Source organism: Sus scrofa, chromosome 14 (genome assembly GCF_000003025.6).
Source record: "Sus scrofa isolate TJ Tabasco breed Duroc chromosome 14, Sscrofa11.1, whole genome shotgun sequence".
NCBI lineage: Eukaryota > Metazoa > Chordata > Mammalia > Artiodactyla > Suidae > Sus > Sus scrofa.
In genome coordinates, this window is record NC_010456.5 from 13,359,493 (window position 1) to 13,381,899 (window position 22,407).

Sequence of the window (22,407 nt, forward strand, 5' to 3'; positions counted from 1 at the left end):
ATGACTACCCATCATCCTCTTTTGCTTTTTTATTTTTTTAATTATATATTTATTTATTTATTTAATGACCACACCCATGGGATATGGAAGTTGCTGGGCCAGGGATGGACTGAGCCACAGCTGTGGCAAGGCTGGATCCTTTAACACACTGAACTGGGTTGGGGATTGAACTCATGCCTCCACAGAAACTTGAGCTGCTGCAGTCAGATTCTTAACCCACTGTGCCATAGCAGGAACTCCCTCTTTTGCTTTTTGAATTCATGGTTATTTTCCTTCCTTCCTCCCTCCCTCTCTCTGTCCTTTGATCCTTCACTCTTTCCCCCTCTTTTTCTCTCCTCCTCTCTCCCCTTTTGAGCTTTTTGACAACTTGTCTGTTAATGGGTTTCTTACCATCCTGTTCTTTTGGATATCATCGGTACCACATGGGGTCTGGGTTATGGCAACTTCTTATTGTTCTTTTAGCAAGACAGTGTTGTCCATTGGTCCCATTTATCCATCTTCAGTAATATGTTAATCCTCCCTAATGCTCTGTATACTGTTACACTGTGATTTGTATGTACCAAGCTATATCTACTTTGGACATTGTATTTGCCCTGTGCTGTTACTAAGTTTTTCACTTTGATTCTTTGAAGGTTTGGGGATGTAAGCCTGATCAATTTTTGTCAAGAACAGTGGCACAGGAAATGAAACACACAAAATATATATATATATTTTTTTGATTTAAAACTAAGACAAAGCCAATGTTGGAAGATTTAGTTACTCCTTCCCAGTTAAGTATTTTGTAACTGAGGTGAGTTCAATGAAGATGTCTCTGCAGTTTCAAAACTTCCTTTTTGTCTCTCCCCTCCCACTCCCCCTTTTCCTTTTTTTTCTCCCTCCCTCCTTCCCTCCTCCTTCTTTCTCCTCTTCCTCTTGTCAGCCAGCTTGACATTGAGTATAATAAGCTGTGTTGGAGATGGGACTGGAAGCTGGGATATGAGAGATGCTGTGCACGGGCAGTTTATATAGGCATATGCTACATACACCTGTTGCCCTGGGGGAGAGCCATGGGGTGGGTGAGCTTAATGCTCAACAGGATTGTCCTCCTGGCACCCTTGCCTCAGAGCTGCTTTAGCCCTCCTCACAGAGCTCCTTCGAGAGCTAGACTGTCTATTGTGACTGCCTTGGTCCTGCTGATTTCCTGGGTTGGGATCCTACCCTCTCAGGGTTTGGGTGCCTCTCTTCTAGGGGCAGGAGCTGTAAACTGTATAGTCATGGAGCCCATAGTGCCCTGGGAGGCTGTAGACTTATTTTTCCACTGCCTCACCTAGACCTTGAGCATTTCCCTCTGGGCATGTGGCACATACACATTTAGGTTGCAAGAACCAGGTGAGAGGTAGAACCTGGCTGAGCAATATGGTCTAGTTCTTATGTTTTTTTTTTTTTTTCCTAGAAAAATAAAGCTCTTTATTAAAGTAGCACCACCAGTTTAGCATTTCTCTTAGAAGAGATGACATTTACAGATAAACAAGCTCCTGGTATAAACTAATGGCTTTGTTGTTAAACCCAACTATTATCAAGTGTTGCATCATAAAAGCTTGACCTTTTTTTCCTCCCCTCCTTCAAGGAAAACTCTTACTAGTCTTCCATTTTTGGCATTTCAGAAGTTAGTAATCACAGGATTCATGACTTATATAGCAACTCCCATGAGTCGCTAAAGGTTTTCTCCTATGGCCACTCTTGTTCTACTCATCAAAACCAAGGTGAGAAACCACTGTGGCCCCATGGAATGACTACTGAAGGTGGGCTCATGCTTTCTGGGTTTGGGCTGTGCCACTAACTTGCCGTGCAACTTTATGTAATTTATTTACTTTCTCTGGCCACCTAATGGCTTATCTGTAAAAAGTATTTGAAAGCAAAGTCCCTGAAGATTCTTTTCTATTTCTGCAATAATTTAAAGTGATTTCTCTGTATTATGCTTACGTTTCCTCTCTTCCCTTCAGAATTAATCTCCTTCCTCAGAAGCTTATTAATTCCAGCTCTGAGTCCTGCATCTTTCTTGCATGGTTTCCCTTGCTCCCCCCCCTTCTGTTCTTTTTCCCCCTTGAGGAAAAGGCAGAGAAAGGGAAAGCAAAGAGAGGCATGCAACATGATTGCAAATATAGTTACAACTTTTCCTGATAGCCTCTTTCTCAATCTGGAGGAAGTTACTTTGGCAACTGTGAATCCATTGCTCTGCCTAGGAACTCACTTTATCCTTCCTTATTTTATCTTGGTGGGCAGCTTCTTTCAGATGAAAAAAATAAGTGGTTTTCTTCTTGAAAATTCTTAGAGACCTCCTTTCCCCCCATATTTGAATATTTGAAAGAACAGTTGAAGCAAACCCACAGGCAACTTAGAGGTAGAAGCACACTGTAGCTTCCTCGGTGAGCAATTTCTTCCCATACGGACTACACGTGGACCTTGTTCTTTTCAGATTGTTGGTTCTGTACCAGTCTGCAATGCCCTCTCTTAAATGTGAAATTTGTCTACAGTCTACAGCTTCCCCTTCCAAACATTAGTCTTCCCCTGATAACATGACTAGTTTTTCTGCATTGTCCCTGTGACCAATCCTAGTCCTAGAAAGAGGAGTAGTTATGGAATGGAGAGGCAGTTTGAGGGTGGGTTCTGGGGAAATGCACAGCACAGATGGAAGCAGAAGTGGTGCTGGGGTAGGATAGGGCCAGGTCAACACGGCAGGAGGCGGGAGACCCAGTTAGGGCTGTGCACAGATCTGGCCTGAGGCTAGTCCCAGGTCTCTGTCAGGATGGGGTTGAACAGGAAGCATCATTGGGGCCAGTCTGGATGAGACTAGGTGTAGATGCCCTCCTTTGAAGCTGCCAGCACCCCTTTGGTGATCTGAACCTCACCTAGACTGTATAACCTATTTGCCATTTGGGGTTTCCAGCTCTTGGCTCAAGCCCCAGTTCCAAAGCACAGAAGTCCAAACCCATCCTTAAGATTCCTCTGAATTCTAGGAGTTCTCATTGTGGCACAGTGGAAATGAATCTGACTAGTATCCATGAAGATGCAGGTTTGATCCCTGGCCTTGCTCAGTGGGTTAAGGATCCGGTGTTGCTGTGAGCCATGATGTAGGTCATAGACGCAGCTCAGATCTGATATTGCTATGGCTCTGGCATAGGCTGGTGGCTACAGCTCTGATTTGACCTCTAGCCTGGAAACCTCCATATGCCAAAGGTGAGGCCCTAAAAAGACCAAAAAAAAAAAAAAAAAAAAAAAAAAAAAAGAAAAAGATGGCTCTAAATTCTAGAGGGTGTATGTATGGGACAGTTGTGTTCTCTTGGTTACCTTTGCCTCCTGGTTCCTGCATCCCCAGATCCTCTCTCTTTCACAACGAATTGACCCCTTTAGCATTGCGTTGCCAAACCCCACATAATACAGGTGAGAATGTCTTGGATTTTCCTGAAGATTGGTGCAGGAGTGCCAGAGGAGGGCCCGACTGCATGGAACACAACAGAGAAGTGAAAACCTGCTTGCTTTCCTGCTTGCCAGCGCCTTTGGCCAGCCCTCCGTTGCCCTTCCTGACACAGGCCCATCCTGCACCTCTTCAGTTCCTCTCATTCCTTGTCTTTCAGCCTCCTTCTCAGAAAATACAAATCTTTTTTCACAGATGCACTTCTCTGTGACATGAGTTCTCGCTAACATCCAGCTCTAAGGGCCTCATCTTCCATTTCAAAAACCCTATCAAGTTGTTTTCTCAGAGATCAATGACTTTTCCTAATTTGACCTAGAATTAAATTTTGTAATATTGGAGCTTGAACTGGATGCCAGACTTCAGTAGGTTTGAGATGGGAGGTGGGATGGTAGTGAGTGATTGGGCTTAGGGGGCCCTTCTTCCCACAGAGGGGTATTTGCAGACCCCTTAGTCTATGTATACATTTTATCAGCCTCCAGTCACCCCTCACCTCGCCGCCTCCGACAGTAATGTCTTTGAAGGAAAGGATGAGTTGCTGAAACTTGGTCTTTGTCCACTGGTGCCACATAGAAATGTGGAGACAGTTTTGGGTGGAGGAGAAAAAAATCACTTTGCCAGGCAAAGGAGGCCACAGCAGGCTAATGCCCTGAAGACTGTGTCCCCCTTAGGAAGAGAATAGGAGGTGTTTTTATAGTTTGGGAGTAGAAAATAGGGCCACAGTTAAGGACTGGTGTAGATGCAAGATTTTATTCTTCTTCAGAGTTGGTGTTTAATGGTCCCGGTGCTGGTTCTAATGGTTCTCCTCTCTGGTTTTCATTTGTTGGGGGTTTTAGTTCTGCAGAAGAACTTGAAGATGTAGTTATGTATATTCCTTGAAGAAGAACCAGGATCCTGCCCCAAGGCTGCACTGTTATTTCTTCATGGTTCCTCCCTAGTCTCTGTATCCCCTCCCTTCCCTGATTAGCAACTGTTTGAATCTGCCCTTTGGAACGCAGGAAGGGCATAGACGCTGAAGCTAAAAAATAAGAAATGGGGAACACAGAAAGGCTTGTGTGCCCAGGAACCCCACAGAGTCCTGCTTGGTTTCATTTCTGCTTCATTACCTTATCCCCATGGCACCTACCAGGGTTCTTTGAACATAGTAGGTATTCAGTAAATATTTACAGAACAAATAGATGGGTCAGCATGATACTAATGGATGATTTAAAAATTAATAATCTCCTCTCTTAAGGAGTTTATAGTTTAGTCAGGAAGACAAAAATAACACAGATGAGAATAGTTAAGCCACGAACCTTGTGGCACTGATGAGGGGATGAGTTTATCAAGAATTTTGAGGTGCTTAATGTTATTTACATTCTTTGTTGTGTACGCAATAGTTAAATAAAGTTTAGACTCCTGTCCAACATATCACTAATTCAGATACCTTTTTCTCCAGATTAAAAATAAAAATGTAAAGGCATATTTCCATGGATATATGCGCCAAAGATTATGAATTTGATTTTAGCACCAGTAGGTGATGATTTAATTTTACCAAGTTATTTTGAACTTAGTACATCGAAAACTCAGGTTAGTTTTGTTCTCTGGCTAATTATCCTAATGGGGAGATATTTCGATGGAAGTATGAGGATAAATATTGTTTTGGGGTATGTGACCATGCTTCCTTGTATTTTCTAAATCTCTTGGGTGTTTTAAGGGAAATTTAATCCATCTGATTTTGATCTAAATATAATTTACTCACAATAATGGAGAAGTATTTGATATCCAGAGAAATCTATTGATGCTCTTAAAGCTTTTCTCCTGGGAAATAATAAATCACATTTTTCCAAGAGTAAATCACAAACCTATAATGCCTAAGTTTTCTACTTATTTAATGAAGCCTGAGTTTAGCATGAAATTGGGAGTCCAGATCAATTATTTTTGTTCTTAATTTCTTGAGTCTTTCTTTTTCCATGTGCATAGGAAATTTTCTTTGAGGAGGTTTTCTTTTTTCTTACTCTGTCAGTTTTATCGCTATCTTATTTTTTTTTCAAACAATGATTTTGGAAGATTTAAGGTAGTAAAACAATTTTGATGTCTGTGGATGATTGGTGTCTGTATTCAAGATGTTTCAGACCTGTCAGAAGCGTGGAAATGCTATTTGAATGTGCTTCTTAATTTTAATTTTAAAACACTTTGAGAACTAGATACCAGTCCTAAGTGCATATTTTGAATCTAAAAAAGGAAGTTTAGGCCAAGGTACAGCCACATTCTTGCTCTTGAAAGACCTGAAATCCGTTTATGAATAAAAAAAGAGGTCATGATGTCACTATTACATTTGGAAGTGAAATGTGGAAGAACTTGTGCAATGTCTAAGTGTGAGAGGGTCTTGGGTGGCCTCCAGGGTGTGCCAAGACACTCTTCCTTAAGTACCTCTGCCTTCTCTCTCGACTCATTCCATGTCCAATAACGACTCCCCCCACCACTCAAGGACAGGTGATGTTCCTAGCCCTTCTCCTTCTAGTATAGGCTTTGCAGCTCTGACTTGGACCTTAGCCTGGTCCCTCTTCTCCACCGGAAGCTGATGGCCGGAAGTCTGGACAGGGACCCAGCTCTTGCTCCACAGCTCTCTGCTGCCCTCTACTGCCCACTGCAAATGGCAGTGAACCCTCCAGGCCCAGCTGGCCTATGATGCCTGGGGCATTGCAATAGTCTTCTGGCCTTTCTCTCCTTTAGTTCAGGAGATAAATAGCCAGATAAATCTTCCTGAAATATCATTTCACATGAGAATCAGTTCCATCATAGAAGTTCAGTTCAGATACTGGAGACAGGATGCCTGGGTTCAGTTCTAGCCCTGCCTTTTATTAACTATACAACCTTGGGCAAGTATGACCTTGGACAAGTTAGTTAAACTGTGTGTCTCATATTCATTGCCTGAAAACTAGGTTGATTATACACTTATGAGGTGGTATTATTATTATGAGGATTAAATGAAATAAAAGAGAAATGTTTAGAACAGTGTCTTATACAGAGTAAATGCTAAATAAATATTAATTATTATTATCACCCCCCCCCAGCTCCTCCTATTAGGATTTACAATTTGCACAGTGTGGGGACTTCTAACACAGGATGATATTAGATGGTTCAAGGATATGGCAGAAAACTATTGCTTGTTTCAACTGTCTTTCAGCTCTTCTGATTATATCAAGGTGAAAGTGTCAGTTTGGTGCTTGAATGTTGAATGTTTTTTTAACCTTTCTCCAACACTTGTTAATCTTTCTTCTTAATAGAGATAGACCTCCAGCTATTAGGCCTCTATCTCTATTAAGACAGAGACAGCTTCAGGCTTCTCTTAATAACATCCATTTTTTACAGTATTTTCTATTTCTGACAAATAAAATGCTGGTTTTCATTGTGCAATTGTATTATAAAGTCTCCTTGAGAAAAGAATCTATGTGAAAAAGTGAGTTTAAAGACTGTTAAGCCAATAGTAAACAAATCATGCTGTAATTTTAAATATGGCAAAACCCATAAGTATAGTGCTTGGATGTCTGAGGTTTGAGGAAACCCCAGGAGAAGGTACAGGCTTTGGGCTTTTGTGGTTACCAGGACCCTTTCTGGAGTTCCCATTGTGGCACAGTGGCAACTAATCTGACTAGTATCCATAAGGATGAGGGTTCGGTCCCTGCCCTTGCTCAGTGGGTTAAGGATCCAGCATTGCCGTGAGTTGTGGTGTGGGTTGCAGACACGGCTCGGATCCTGCATTGCTGTGGCCATGGTGTAGGCCGGCAGCTGTAGCTCCGATTTGACCCCTAGCCTGGGAACCTCCATAAAACAAACAAACAAACAAACAAACAAACAAAAACAAACAAACAGAATGGACCCTTTCTGCTCTCCTTGTGGGTCTCAGTTTTAGCCAAACTGCCCCGCTGATGGCTGATGTGTTTTGCCCTTTCTTGCCTTTGGGTTTTTTCTCAAGACTACCCACTAGTTTCCACTTTTCTGATTATCATTCATCCTTAAAAGGTTAGTTAGAAGTTCCCTTGTGGAGCAGCGGGTTAAGGATCTGGCATTGTCACTATAGCGGCCTGTGTCACTGCTGTGGTCATCAGTGGGTTTGACCCCTGGCCCAGGATGCCACTGGCACGGCCAAAAAAAAAAAGTTAAGACCAAGCTCCTCTGTAAGGCCTCCTCAACACCTTACTCCTGGTCACTCTTCTTCCTCCGGACTTTATCACATTCATTACCTGTTCCATTTATTTGGCAGTCATTTTTTCCTATGAGATAGCTGTCATTTCATATACATGTCCTATTTTTGCAACTGTAAGAAAGGGGCTGGAAGATCTTTCAGTGTGGGGACAGTGTTTTAGTTAATCTGCCCTTTGGGGCCTATTAACAGTATCTTGGATGAATTAGTGTTCTAAATACTTTAATTATGTTGTGTGTCTGTATTGAGGTTTCATTTATATACCATAAAATTCATCCATTCTGAGCATATGGGTTGATGATTTTTTAAATAAATTGATACAGTTATGAAACCATCAGTGCATTTCAGTTGAAAACACTTTCATCAACCCCCAATATTCTCTCCTGCTCATCAGCCATCAGTCCTTCTCCCACCTCACCCCTGGACATAAATAATCTGCTTTCTGTTTCTGTAGTTTTATCTTTTTAAATGTATTTGTAGACATGGAATAGTGCAACATGTAGTCTTTTCTGTCTGGCTTCTTTCCCTTAGCACTGTGTTTCTGAGGTTCTTTGTATTGTTTCATGTATTAGCAACTTGCATCCTTTTACTGTGTTGTAGTGAAAGGTAGGCCACATTTTGTTTATCCGTTCCCCACATGATTGACTTTTGGATTGTGTCCAGTTTGGGGCTATTAAGAAAAGTTCTCCAGTGAATGTACATGTGTAGGTCTTTGTGTGGACGTGTTTTCTCACAGATAGACTGAGGGGTGGAAATTATTGGTTCCTATGGTGAGTATAAGTTGAACTTTTAAAGAAACTGACAAGCTGTTTACCATTTTTCATTTTAACATTCCCACCATAGTGTATGAGGGGATGGTTTCCAGCATCCTTACCAGCACCTGATGTTATCTTTTACCTTTTAGCCTTTCTAGTGAGTGATGAAGGATGAATCAAAGATGACACTTGGATTTTCAGGTTGAGCAACTGGGTGTTTGGTGTTACCATTTAAGGGAAGCTGAGAGAATAATGAATTTTTTTTTTTTTTTTTGAGAAAAATCAAGACTTTTGGTTTAGCCAAGTTGGGTTTGAGGCCTGCTAACCACTCGGAGTCATTGTTAAGTAGGTAGTGGGGTGTCTGGGGCCACCTGTGTTCATTCTGTCTTCCTGAATTCCTTCAACAATGGGACCTGGAGTAGTTGCTTCAGTTTCCTGTACTCTAGATATGTGTTTGATGGTCTGGTCAAGTCACATAACTTCTTCTGACATCAGATTCCTCATCTATAAAGTAAAATAACACCCGTCTTCCTCCATTGGATGGAAAGTGAATGAACTAAGGAATGTGAAAGTGCTTATTATGATGATGATTATTATTAATGCAAGATTACCTTTTATTTCATTTTTGTGTCCATTGTGGTTTCTAACCTCATATCTTGTGCAGAAGCAAGTGCTCGTATATACTGACTTTGTTCGTTTGTTTATACTCGTGATATATGGCAGTTCCTGGGCGAGGGATCAAACCCTTGCCACAGCAGTGACCCAAGCTGATGCAGTGACGCCACCATGGCTTTAACCTGCTGTACCACAGGAGAACTCCAGTACTGACTTAATTAATCAGTGAATGCAGTTGTTGACTAAGTGTGTAATGTCAGAGAAGAGAGAGGAGAAATAAGAGAGAGGAGATCATGAATGTAATTTGGATTGGCCTTAGTGAAGGATGGCCATCATGATTCCACATTCTAACTTGTGGAAAGGCAATGTTATTTTTATTTTTATTTTATTTTATTTTATTTTATTTTATTTTATTTTATTTTATTTTTTTTACAGAATAAAATACATACATTTACACACAATTACAATCACACAGATTATTATAACATGGATCTTAAGAAACAGATTAAGTGACTCCCACTGGAGAAGTGGAATGGAAAATATGCTGAGACAAAGAGGAAATTTATTCTATACTTTATCCCAATTTTATGGCTTTCATCTTTACTACTTAGTTTTATCTATTACATTTCAATTTTTCTTTAAAAATTAGCATTATATTAAATTGTTATATTATGCAACTAAAATTTATAAAGAAGAAAGCCTTATATACCATTAAATATTTTATATAGCATAGTAAAAAGAATAACTTAACTGGTAAGCATAACAAAAATAATACACCCTCTGAAAATAAGTAAAATATAAAATGCATAAGTTGGTTAAAAAACAGTGTAACTATATAAATATATCCTCACAATTTTTTCCATCTCATTGATTCTTCAATAAAGGCATTACACCATTCTAGGTGATGTGATAAACAAGACATTATAGACTTTACATTGTACTATGGAGAGAAATGGTTATTAATAATACAATTGTAGAACCGTATTATTTAATTGTACAGTGGCATTATTTAATTATAATTATCATAAGTTCTTTGATGGAGAGGAAATCAGAATCAGATCTAAGAAGACTTCAGCATTCCAAGAACGATGTCAAATGACCCCCTTCATGGTGGATTATGCACTTATTTACTGAGATATATTTCTTCTCCAGAGATTCCTTGTTTGTGTATCAATTGTAGATTTTTGGTTTGCAGTTATTCTGAAGTTTTGATGTAAGAGTCTATATGTATATGAGATTGTTTTAAGTTGTTCTCTTAATTGCAAGTTCATCTCCAGTGTCCCGCATTTGTACCCACCTCTTCTCATGATTTCTGATTTTGACGGTATAATTGTGCATGGATGATTTCGTATCTTTACTGTACATATATACCTTTACTGGTGAGCCTTGTCATTTGTGGAATTTTTGTTTCCTGTTGCTGATCTTTTCTTTCCTGCCTAGAGAAGTTCCTTTAGTATTTGTTGTAAAGCTGGTTTAGTGTTGCTGAATTCTCTCAGCTTTTGCTTATCTGAGAAGGTTTTTATTTCTCCTTCAAATCTGAATGAGAGCCTTGCTGGGTAGAGTATTCTTGGTTGGAGGTTTTTTCCTTTCATCACGTTAAGTATATCATGCCATTCCCTTCTGGACTGCAGAGTTTCTGCTGAAAAATCTGCCGATAATTGGGGTTCCCTTGTATGTTACTTGTTTCTTTTCCCTAGCTGCTTTCAAGATTTTCTCTTTGTCTTTAATTTTGGTCAGTTTTATTATTATGTGTCTGGATGTGTTCCTCCTTGGGTTTATTTTATATGGTACTCGTTGTGCCTCCTGGATTTGAGTGAGTGGTTCCTTTCCCATGTTAGGGAAATTTTTGGCTATTATCTCTTGGAATATTTTTTCTGTCCCCTTCTCTCTCTCTTCTCCTTCTGGCACCCCTATAATACAGATGTTGGTGCATTTAACATTGTCCCAGAGTTCCCTGAGACTCTCTTCATTTTTTTTCAATCTTTTTTCTCTTTTCTGTTCTGCATCTGTAATTTCTTCTAATCTGTCCTCCACCTCGCTTATTTGTTCTTCTGCCTCCTGTATTCTGCTGTTAGCTGCTTCTAGTGAGTTTTTTATTTCAGTTATTGTATTTTGCATCTCTTCTTGTTTAAGTTTTATATCTTGTATCTCTTTGGTTAGTGTTTCCTGTAAGTTATCCATCTTTGCCTCCAGTTGATTTCCAATGTCTTGCATCATCTTCAGCATCAACAGTCTATAGTCTTTTTCCTGGAGGCTGAGAATCTCCTCATTGCTTAGTTGATTTTCTGGGGTTTTTCCTTTCTCCCTCATCTGAGTTATAGTTCTCTGTCTTTTCATTTTTATAGGTTTTTGGTGTGGTGACCTTTTTATAGATAATAGAGCTGTAGCCTCTCTTACTTCTGGTGTCTGCCCCCCTTGTGGCTGAGGTTGGTAATGGGGGCTTGCTGTAGGCTTCCTGATGGGAGGGACTGATGCCTGCCCACTGGTAGGTGGAGCTGATTCTAATCCCTCTGTTGGGTAGGGCTTAGTCTCAGGATGCGATTAGGGGCTGCTGTGTGCCTGTGGCTCTTTAGGTAGCCTGTTAACTGAGGGGTGGGGCTGTAATCCCACCTGGATTGTTGTTTGCCCTGGGGCTTCTCAGCACTGACTGATGGGTGGGGCCAGATTTTCCCAAAATGGCCACCTCCAGAGAAAGGCAACTGCTGAATATTCCCGAGAGCTTTGCCTTCAATGTCCTTCCCTCACAACAAGCCACATTCACCCCTGTTTTCCCATGATGTCCTCCAAGAACTGCAGTCAGGTTTGACCCAGGTTCCTACGGAGACCTCACTCTGCCCTGGGACCTAGTGCACGTGAAAGTCTGTGTGCGCCTTTTAAGAATGGGGTCTCCGTTTCTCCCAGCCCTGTGGAGCTCCTGCCCACAAGCCCCACTGGCCTTCAATGCCAGATGCTCCAGGGGCTCTTTCTCCCAGTGACAGATCCCCACACGTGAGGGTTTGATGTGGGGGTCAGAACTCTCACTCCTGTAGGTGAGTCTCTGTGAGCCAGTTAGTTTTCAGCCTGTGGAGCTTCTATCCGGGAGGTATGGGGTTGTTTATATCACGAAATCACCCCTCCTACCTGTGGATGTGGCCTCCTCTTTTTCTTCTGGAGTAGGGTATGGGTTTCTGGTCCATTTGGGTGGAGATTGCTCAGTCTTTAGTTGTGAATTTTGTTGTTTTTAGGAGAGAAGTTGAGCTCCAGTCCTTCTATTCCACCATCTTAATCCCGTCTCCGGAAAGGCAATGTTATTTTTAATTTTATGGCACCAGGAAGGAACATGGAAGGGTTAGGATTTGGGGAAATATTTAAATAATAACATAGCTGAAATTGTAGTGATCTGTTTACAGACTTGCCCCATGAGGATACCACCTGGCACACAGTCATTGTTCAGATAATGCTTGAGAGGATTATCCTTGAGTGGATGGCTGTATTCAAGGCTTAGCAATAGCTGGAAAAGACACTAGATTCAAGCTCTTTGGATTTCAGATTATAGATCTAAAGATCTAAATCTAGGGAGAAAAAGAGAGTAGGGAAATAGTCCAAGAACTCTGCTTCTATCTTGTGGACAAGGTGGATATAATCCTGATATGTTTAAGCAGTAGCTCTCCATGACTGTCTTAAATCTCAGATGACAACATTAGCTCATGTTGTAAACATTCTGAGAGGGCTACAACCTCAGAAGTTATTATTAGTTTAGCTTATTAGGGTATGCCTTCCTAGATTGTCTTAAAATTTTTCAAACCTTTTTTTTTTTTTTTTTTTTGTCTTTTTGTCTTTTTTTAGGGCCACATCTGCAGTATGGAGCTTCCTAGGCTAGAGGTCTGCTTGGAGCTATAACTGCCAGCCTACGCCAGAGCCACAGCAACTCCAGATCCAAGCCGCATCCAAGCCTACACCACAGCTCACAGCAATGCCAGATCCTTAACCCGCTGAGTGAGGCCAGGGATTGAACCTGAATCCTCATAGAAACATTGGGTCCTTAATCCACTGAGCCACAACGGGAATTCTGAAAAAAAATTTATTTTTGTTAAATTCTTGTGTGAACCCCATTCACACAAATTGAGAAAATGTAACTACTCTGGTTGAGGCAGGGGTGATGTCCTAGAACCTTGCCTGCTTATCTTTTTTTTGTCCTCCGTGAAGGCCCTGCAGCATCTCCCAGGATCCCCAGAAGTTTGCAAAACCACAGGCTTAGAGGAAGTCTGTGCATTTTTGACGCCCTGTTTCTTTTGTTCCCCTCAGTAGACTTCTGCCAAGTCCATAGAAAGACTTAACCGTGCTGTTCTCTGCAACCACTAACTTAAACTTGTGAGAATCAGTCCCTCCTGACTGTATTTTCTGTCTGGGAGCTTCAGTCAGTAGATTTGAGGGCCACCAGTGTATCAGATAAACAGTACACACTGGAAGGAAAATGCCTCATATTTGTGAATTTACAGTCTCATGGACAGTGTCCTGTATGGGTGCAGAAGGTGGTGTCCAGTCCAAGTGGGTGGCTGGAGAGGAAAACATGGGGAGGTAGAAGAGAGGCAGGGATTTAAGGGTTGAGTCAGATCAAGGGGTTCCCGTCATGGCTCAGCAGAAATGAATCTGACTAGCATCCATGAGGATGCAGTTTTGATACCTGGCCTCGATCAGTGGGTAAATGATCCAGCGTTGTCATGAGCTGTGGTGTAGGTTGCAGATGTGGGTTGGATCTGGCATTGCTGTGGCTGTGGCACATAGGCCAGCATCTGCAGCTCCAATTTGACCCCTGGCCTGGAAACCTCCATATACCATGGGTGCGCAGTCCCCCGCCCCAACTCCCCCCAAAAACATAAGTGTTAGCACTGAGAAGGCCTTGGGATCAGAGCGCATGTGAAGAGCAGGGATGTCATAGCAAGAGAAGATTTGCTAATATGTAGAAGAGGCTGGCCATCATAATTTTGAATCCACTAGGGTCTGGCAGTTAGGGAGGGAAGACAGAGTGACTGGTTGCTACACGGAGGACGTGGAGAGCAGGAGAGCAGGAGCTATCTGTGGAGCCCGAAGCAAGGGAGTGAGCAGAAGGGTGTGGTGTTTGGATGGAACCAGAAATGCTGGAGTTGACTGAGAGAGCAGAGACATGAAAACAGAGTTAGGCACTAGAATTTGCTGGGTAGATTCCTGAGGCAGATTCTTATGGACAAGGTTTCAGCTAATGTATAGTATTTCTTCTATATAAAAGGCTAAAAGGGATTTTGTGGGTTTACCTTGGGGTGTAATCATTTATAACACTCAGAAATGCTGGAGAGGGAGGGATAAATTAGGAGTTTGGGATTAACATATACATATTACTATATACAAAATAGATAAGTAACAAGGATCTACTGTATAGCACAGGGAAATCTACTCAATACTCTGTAATAACCTATATGGGAAAAGAATCTGAAAAAGAATGGATCTATGTATATGCATTTTGTTGTACACCTGAAACTAATGCAACATCGTAAATCAACTATAACCTAATAAAAATTTTAAAAAGATGCTTTGAAGTAATTGCACTTGTAAGGGCTTATTTTGACAAAGATTAGAAAGTAAGCAAATAAAAGCAAAAACCAAATTGTGCAACTGTCACCCCTAATTCCACTACATTTTTATCAGTCCAAGAGAAAATCTCTTACCCATTGGCAGTCACTCCCTATTCTTCTCTCTGCCCAGCCCCTGGCAACCATTGGTCTTGTATCTATGGATTTGCCGACTCTGGAGCTTTCATATAAATAGAAACATGTAGTATATGGATTTTTTGTGTCTGGCTTCTTTCCTTAGCATAATTTTTTCAAAGATCATCCATGTTAAAGCATGTCAAAGTGCTTAATTCCTTTTATTACTGGATAGTATTCCATTGTATGGCTGGAATACATTTTGTTTACCAATTAAACAGTTAATAGACACTTGGATTGTTTTCACTTTTTGGCTGTTATGAGAAATGTTATTGTGAACATTTATGTAAAGTTTTGTGTAGACATGTTTTTATCCACTTCGTCAATTTCTGTCTTAATTGGTACATGTAGGCTATTGATGTTCAAAGTGATTATTGATATAGGTGGATAAATATCTACCATGTTTGTTACTGTTTTCTATTTGTTGCATTGTTTTGTCTTCTTATTTTTGTCTTCTGCTTTTTTTTATGACTGTGGCATATGCAAAGGGATAGAATCTGAGCCGCAGCTGTGATCCAAGCCACAGCTGCAGCAATGCTGGATCCTTTAATCCACTGCACCAGGCTGGAGATTGAACCTGCAGCTGTGCAGTGACCTAAGCTGCTGCAGTCACATTCTTAACCCATTGCACCATGGCAGGAACTCCTTGTCTTCCACATTTTCCCCGACTTTTGTGGTTTTAATTGAATATTTTATTGATTGCATTTTCTTGCCTCTCTCAGTGTATCAGTTATACAGCTAATCCAAATCCACTTTCAAATAGCATTATACTCCTTCATGAGTAGTACTTTCATGGGTGAGTACCTTATAATAACAAAATAATCCTAATTCTTTCTTCCTGTCCCTTATATCATTATAGTCATTCATTTCTCTTATACAGAAGCATATATATAATATATATACATAAGTGCATATATTCAAGTACATTTTTTATATTCTGTTACCTATTAAATTAATTAAAAATATGGAAAATCAAAGTTTTATTTTTGCCTTTACCTATTCCTTCTTCAGTGCTCTTCCTTTCTTTATGTAGATAAAGGTTTCTAATCATTAAAGGTGTTGGGATTTGTCAACTATTACATTGACTGATTTTTCTATGTTGAACCAACCTTGTATCCCTGGGATAAATCCCACTTAGTCATGATTTATAATCTTTTTTATGTGTTGCTACACTCAATTTGTTTTAATTTTAATCAAAATTTTTGCATCTGTATTCATAAGGAGTATTGGTTTGTAGTTCTCTTGCAATATTTTTTTTCTGATTTTCTGTGTTGTTTTTCTGTTCACTGTTTTATTTATATCCACTCTAGTCTTTATTCCTCATGGGTTAGGAGCATTATTTACTTTCCACATATTTGTGATTTTCCCCAATCTTTTTTCCTATTGTTGGTTTCTACTTTCTTTCTCTCTCTCTTTTTCTTTCCTTTCCATTTTTGGCCATACCTGTGGCATATGAAAGTTCCAGGGCCAGGAATGGAGGACCAGCGATTGAATCTGAGCTGCATCTGTGACCTATGCCACAGCTGTGGGCACACTAGATCATTAATCCACTGCACCACAGCAGGTACTCTGGTTTCTACTTTAATCTTTGTGGTTGGAGAAATACTTTATATGATTTCAATCCCTTTAAACTTATTGAGGACTGTTTTATGGCCTAATGTATTGTCTGACCTGGAGAATGTTCTGTATACACTTGAGAAGAATGTGCATTCTGCTACTGTTGAGGGCAGTATTCTACTGATGTCTGTTAGGCCTAGTTGCTTTATAGTGTTGTTTAAATCTTCTATTTTGCTTGATGCCTATCTAGTTCTATTCACTATTGAAAGTGGAGTGCTGAAGTCTCCAACGGTTTTTGGAGAATTATCTATTTGTTGAATTGTCCATTTCTTCCTTCAGTTATTCCCCCCTTTTTTTTTGCTCCATATATTTTGGGCCTCCTTTGTTATATGTATACATAATTATAATGGTTGTATCTTCTTGATGAATATGAACCTTTTACCATTATAAATTGTCCTTATTTGTCTCTAGTACTAATTTTTGTCTTAACCTTTATTCTGTCTGATGTTAATATAATATTCCAGCTCTCTCTCTCTCTCTTTTTTTTTTTTCCATTTCTAGGGCTGCTCCCACAGCATATGGAGGTTCCCAGGCTAGGGGTTGAATTGGAGCTGTAGCCGCCAGCCTACACCAGGACCACAGCAACGCAGGATCCGAGTTGTGTCTGCAATCTACACCGCCGCTCATGGCAATGCCGGATCCTTAACCCACTGAGCAAGGCCAGGGATCAAACCCGCAACCTCATGGTTCCTAGTTGGATTTTTCAACCTCTGAGCCACGATGGGAACTCTTCCAGCTCTCTTTTGATTGCTGTTTGTGTGGTATATATTTTTAAAAGCCTTTTACTTTCAATGTATTTGTTTCCTTGAATCTAAAGTGTATCTCTTGTAGACACCATATAATTAGATCATTTATTTTTATTCATTCTGCCAATCTCTGTCTTCCAGTCGGAGTCTTTATTTAGTTCACTTATGTTTAATGTAAATATTGATAAGGTTTGATTAACTTTCACCATTTTGCTGTTTTCTATGTCTGTCATTTTTGTTTCTCTGTTCTTCCATTACTGCCTTTTTTGTGTTAAATATTTTTCTTTGGTTACATTTAATTCCTTTTTTTTTAAGTGATTTTTTTTTTCTTAGTGATTTTCTTAGCTCTGGGGAGATACAGTTAACACTTTAATTTATTACAATATAATTCAGATTAATACCAACTTAATTTCAATAGTATACAGAAAATTGCTCCTATAGAACTCTGTTCCATCCCTTCTTTATCATTACAAATTATATCTTCATCTATTATGTGCCTGTCAACATAGATTTATAATTATTGCTTTATGCCATTGTCTTTCAAGAAAAAGAGTCGCAAACAAAAATGCTTTTATAGTATCTTTACATTTGCTTTTGTGATTACTTTACTTGTGTTCTTTATTTCTTCACGTAGTTTTGAGTTACTGTCTAGTTTTCTTTCATTTCAGCCTGGAGGGAAAGTTCCATTAGTATTCTTGTAAGGCAGATCTGCTAGTGATAAACTTTATTTTTGTTTAGCTGGAAGTGTCTTAATGTTTCCTTGCTATTTAGAGGAGAGTTTTGCTGACACAGAATTTTTTGGTAGATTTCTTTTTTTCTCTTTCAGCACTTTCAAGGTGTCATCCCACTGCCTTCTGGCCTCCATGGTTTGCAGTGAGCAGTCAGCAGTTAATCTTATGGAGGCTTCCTTGTACTTGAGGAGTCACTTCTGCTGTTTTCAAGATTCTTTCTTTGTCTTTAGCTTTCAACAGTTTGATTAGAAATTGCAAACGCACTGACACCCTGCCCATGATTCATTGTTCTTGTTTGAAAACAGCATAGAGCATTTTTTGTTAGTTTTTTAGTTTGATCCTTATGATATTTCTGTAGTTTCTCTTGTCTGACAACTTTATGATTTAGTAGTGTACAGTTTTATTTTTCACTATTAGTTATACAAAACTTTAGAGTGATGTTTATGTGTTCAGTCCCCATAATTCATTCACATAATATATTTCTTGAGCACCTGTATATGAAAGGCTCCATGCAAGGCTGTTAGTTTTCTTAGATAAGTAACACATGGTCCTGCCTACAAGGATGACACATTTGGTTGATAGATACTCAACAAATTACTGTATACTTAAAATGAAGATATACTAACTATAAACAGAGTATTTTGGGAACATAGAGGAGGAAGTCACTGATTTATATATTTGATAGAAGAGCAAACTAAGGATTATATAGCTTAAGCAGTTTGAGATCCTGAGGTCATATTAAATTAGAAGGATGGAGCCAAGGACCAGAACCTACTATTCTGGGTTCTTTCTATGAAACTATGGTACTTTTAGCATTTGGCTATTCTGTATTTTCAAACATCAGAGATAAAATGATTTTTTAAATAAAATGTGAGAAAATGATTTGGTGTAAGTTGATGCTATTGGTGCCAGGATTTGGGTACCACGCCACAGTTTCCTGTTTACAAATGTATTACTTAATCTGCAAAGGACAGGTACATGTGTGAAGTACAGACTGGCTGATTTGCTTCAAAAGATGTGCATACTATAAATAAAAATAGGCAGTTTTTATTTATGCTTATTCAGTTGCCCTAGTATGAATTTAGTAATCAAGTGGCTATGTTGAAACTTGAAGTTCAAAATATGAAAAGATACTTAATTTTACTCATTCCACTCTAAGTCTTTTTTTCCCTTTTAATTAATATTTGTGTTCTGAAAAGAATTCTTTCCCCCCTTTATCTCCAGTAAAATTTTGGATAGCTACAGTTTATATTAGAGTTTTCTTGAAAGTAGGAATTGCTAACTATTTTGATCAATCAGAACTCAATTCTTTTCCCTTAGGATAAAGCATGACTTATTTGGGCATACAGTTTTAATTTTAATCTGCATTCTTCCTTTCTGTTCTCCCATGATTCTTTGCATCAGGGCAAGGAAAAGCAAGTCTCATAAAAAGAAATACAGTATGTGGTGCTTATTAAAGTTACATACGTCTCTTCTCACAGGAGAATTTTGATTTACTGCAGGTTGTGCATATGTCGCATATGGACATTTCTAGGGAACAGATTCCTTATCGCTGAGCAGTGAATGGCTTCTAGTACTCCATTATTGCTCCGGGAACATGTTAGTAATGATGATGAAAGGTAGGATACCATGAAATCTGTAAGGTAATTTGGCAGAAGTCGATGCTGTTGGTGCCAGGATTTGGGTACCGTACCAGTTTCCTGTTTTCAAATGTATTAATTGATCCGCAAAGGACATCTTTTGGAGACAAGAATTCAGACAGGCTGGCACAGGCTGGACCTCCGCCAAGACTGCTCGGAAGGTTGCCATACTGGGAGCAAAAGAGTGAGAGAGAGAAAGAGAGAGAGAGGGAAGGGAGAGAGAGAGAGAGAGAGGCAGAGGGAGAGCTGAGGAAAGAAAAAAAGGCAAGACTTGGCACAGCTCAGTCAAATCAGCTTCTTTTGTCTGCTTTCTCGGCTTGAGCTTCAGGAAAGAAAACCGTCCTGGGGTACAGAAAACTCAGAACTTTTTGGTTTTCAAACTTAGAAGGCTTTTTAAGTCTCTTGGGCTATTTGAAAGTGTTGGTACATACAATGACGTTTAGTCACCAGTATTCAGGGAAATAAAAGCCTTTTTCAAAATGAAGCTTCCACAGTGTCCATGCATTTGGGAAATACTGTATTTGATTTTTTTGCATGTATGATTATTCTATGAGAGACAGGACTGACAATGTAGAAGATGGCAAGGCAAATTTCTAATTAGAATATTAATTTTCTGCAAAAATAAACTTTGTTCATCAATACAAACCTGCTTTCAAATCAAATCAGACATCCTTCGGAATGTGTTCAGAACGTAAGTTTTTAGATTTTATTTTATTTATTTTTTTTCCCATTTGTAGACATTCACTTTTCAAGGAGCCTTTCTAAGATTTTATGCAACCCAGCCAGGAAGTCAGAGTAAAAGTTGTTTTATCCATGTGTTTAAGAAAACGTTTTCTTAAAGCAACAGCTTTTATTTCTGCTGCTTCATGCTGTCCTAAACTACATCCCCCAGCAATGAGTGACAACACAGAAGACCAGAAAGGCAAGCTGAAGACACCAGACTTCGCTTGAAGGGCAAACAAGAAATGTGAGCTTGGTCATTATTTTTGTGTGTGTCTTTGCTCTGAACCAGTTTTTGGAGGTGGGTGGGGAGGTGGGTGGGGAGGTGTCTGTGTCTAAAAGATGTGTGCGATTAGGGAATTCTCATTGTGAGAAGGAAATGATAAAAGGTAATTTTTATGATGTTGGCAGAAATGGCTGGGAATGGCAGAGAAGAGAATTTAAATCTTTTGGATAAGAAGTAGTGAGCTGTGTTTGAAATACTTGGAAAAAAATTCTATTGTTTTTAGTTGATTAGATTGTATAATTAAATGAATACTATAGCCTGGCTCTCTCACAGTGTTTTAGGTAGAAGGAAAACCTAGAAAGTTCATCGATTTTCTTTTCACTACTGCCTTGTGTTTCACTTAGATATATACTTTATATCTAATTTCTTAACAATAAATACTTTCTATTAGGCCTGGTTATGGTTGGATTGTGATAGTTCTGCTCTTAAAAATCAGCCTTATTATAGGAGGGGTTAACTGTAAGGCACGTATTTTTATCGACCACCCTCCTTGTCAGTGAGTATTCTATTTCTAAAGATAAGAGTTTGACTTCCTGTAATAATAAATTTTCTTTTTAACTGTATGTATTAAAAGAATACAGGAAAATCGTATATGTTCACTTAAGTACTAATCATTTTAGACAGTGTTAAAGACTGCTCCAGGATCTATGCTTTTGTTTTGAGTATGTGATCATGCATTTGTGAATCCTTTGATAAAACATTTTTTTTGTTGTTGTTTATAGCTTCATGTCGTTGCGCGCCTCAAATAATCAATGGTTCAAAATAGTTTTTATAGTCTTATCATGACACATCAGCAATTCTGAGAATGGCATTTGGTATACAAATACAGTTTAAAAATATGTAAAATCTAATACAGGTGTTTGCATAGTTCAGTTTAAGTGGTTCCTTCAACTTTTTTTTTTTTTTCCCACTAATCAACATTTTGATCTTCAATAAAATGAAATCACTTAATGTTCATGAGGGTTGCCAAAAGGACAACCTTTGTTTTCTAAGCTTCTTTATACACCACCTCGCTGGTACTCCTAAGATGGACGCCAAGACATAAAAGACATGTTGATAAGCACTGGAAGGGGTGTTTGCGTGGCTACGGTCTTCCCTTTTGAACTGATCACAGGATCATTCATGCCTACACTGAAAACCAACGGTATGGGAAACAAAAGGAAAGTTCAGTAAATAAGTTAAATTACAGCCACGTTTTAATACTGACCGTCTTATTACCGATTTATATTTACTTTCATTTGCCTCTTGAACAGTTGACATAACCTCTTGTCATTTAGGTTTGCTAAATGCATCACGCCTTTAGTTTATTTAAGATTATTTCCCCTTAAAGTTAAAAGAATTATTTGCTAGCTTATTTTATGACATCTTTCCGGCGAACTCAGTAAGAACAAACTTATATCCAGATTACTTTATGTCCAGTTATTTTCTGACAATATCATACAAAATAAGTGAATTAAAACACAGAGATATCAGAACATACCTTAATATATTAAATTTTTTGATGCTGGTGAAGTTACATTTTATAGTACTTATTAAAGTTTGATAGTAAATATTAGCTATGATACCAAATGAAGTTCTTACTAATATATTCTCTCTGGCCTACTTGTTACATAACTTAAAATGAAAAAAGCCCTGTATTAAGATGCTTCTTATTAACCAGATGTAGTAGAGACTATTTGTACAACCTTTTTTAAAAAGGTATGTTTAAGAAATGGTGTTGATTACATTGTCAAACACATACATTTAGGTTTGACATAATGCATTCTTCTTTGGTTGTAGACCTTTTTATTTTACAAACACATTTGACATTTAGGTTATGAATTATTTCTTTTTTAGTATTAATAGGTCAATTCTTATTTTAAGGTGTATGAAATACTAGTGATATAATTGTAAATGAACTCTCTCAGCAAAATTATTATAATTTGCATTATATCATATTT

General features: G+C 38.9%; 1 protein-coding gene across 12 annotated transcripts in view; it reads left to right on the forward strand.

Annotated features, from left to right (window-relative positions):
- MSRA (methionine sulfoxide reductase A) overlaps window positions 1–22,407 on the forward strand; it is a 384,184-nt gene that overhangs the window by 24,762 nt on the left and 337,015 nt on the right. The window contains exons 1-2 of one of the 12 annotated variants that reach the window (XM_021072637.1): window positions 17,041–19,440; window positions 20,354–20,428. The exons of 7 other annotated variants lie outside the window; for them this stretch is intronic. Coding sequence is in view for 3 of the 5 variants with exons in the window: in XM_021072636.1 (XP_020928295.1) it covers window positions 20,140–20,152 (13 nt within the window). In the remaining 2 variants the exon portion in view is untranslated. Of the gene's footprint in view, window positions 1–17,040; window positions 19,441–19,470; window positions 20,153–20,353; window positions 20,429–22,407 lie in introns of those variants that run through there. 4 more of the 12 variants (XM_021072640.1, XM_021072639.1, XM_021072636.1 and 1 more) reach the window with 4 other exon arrangements.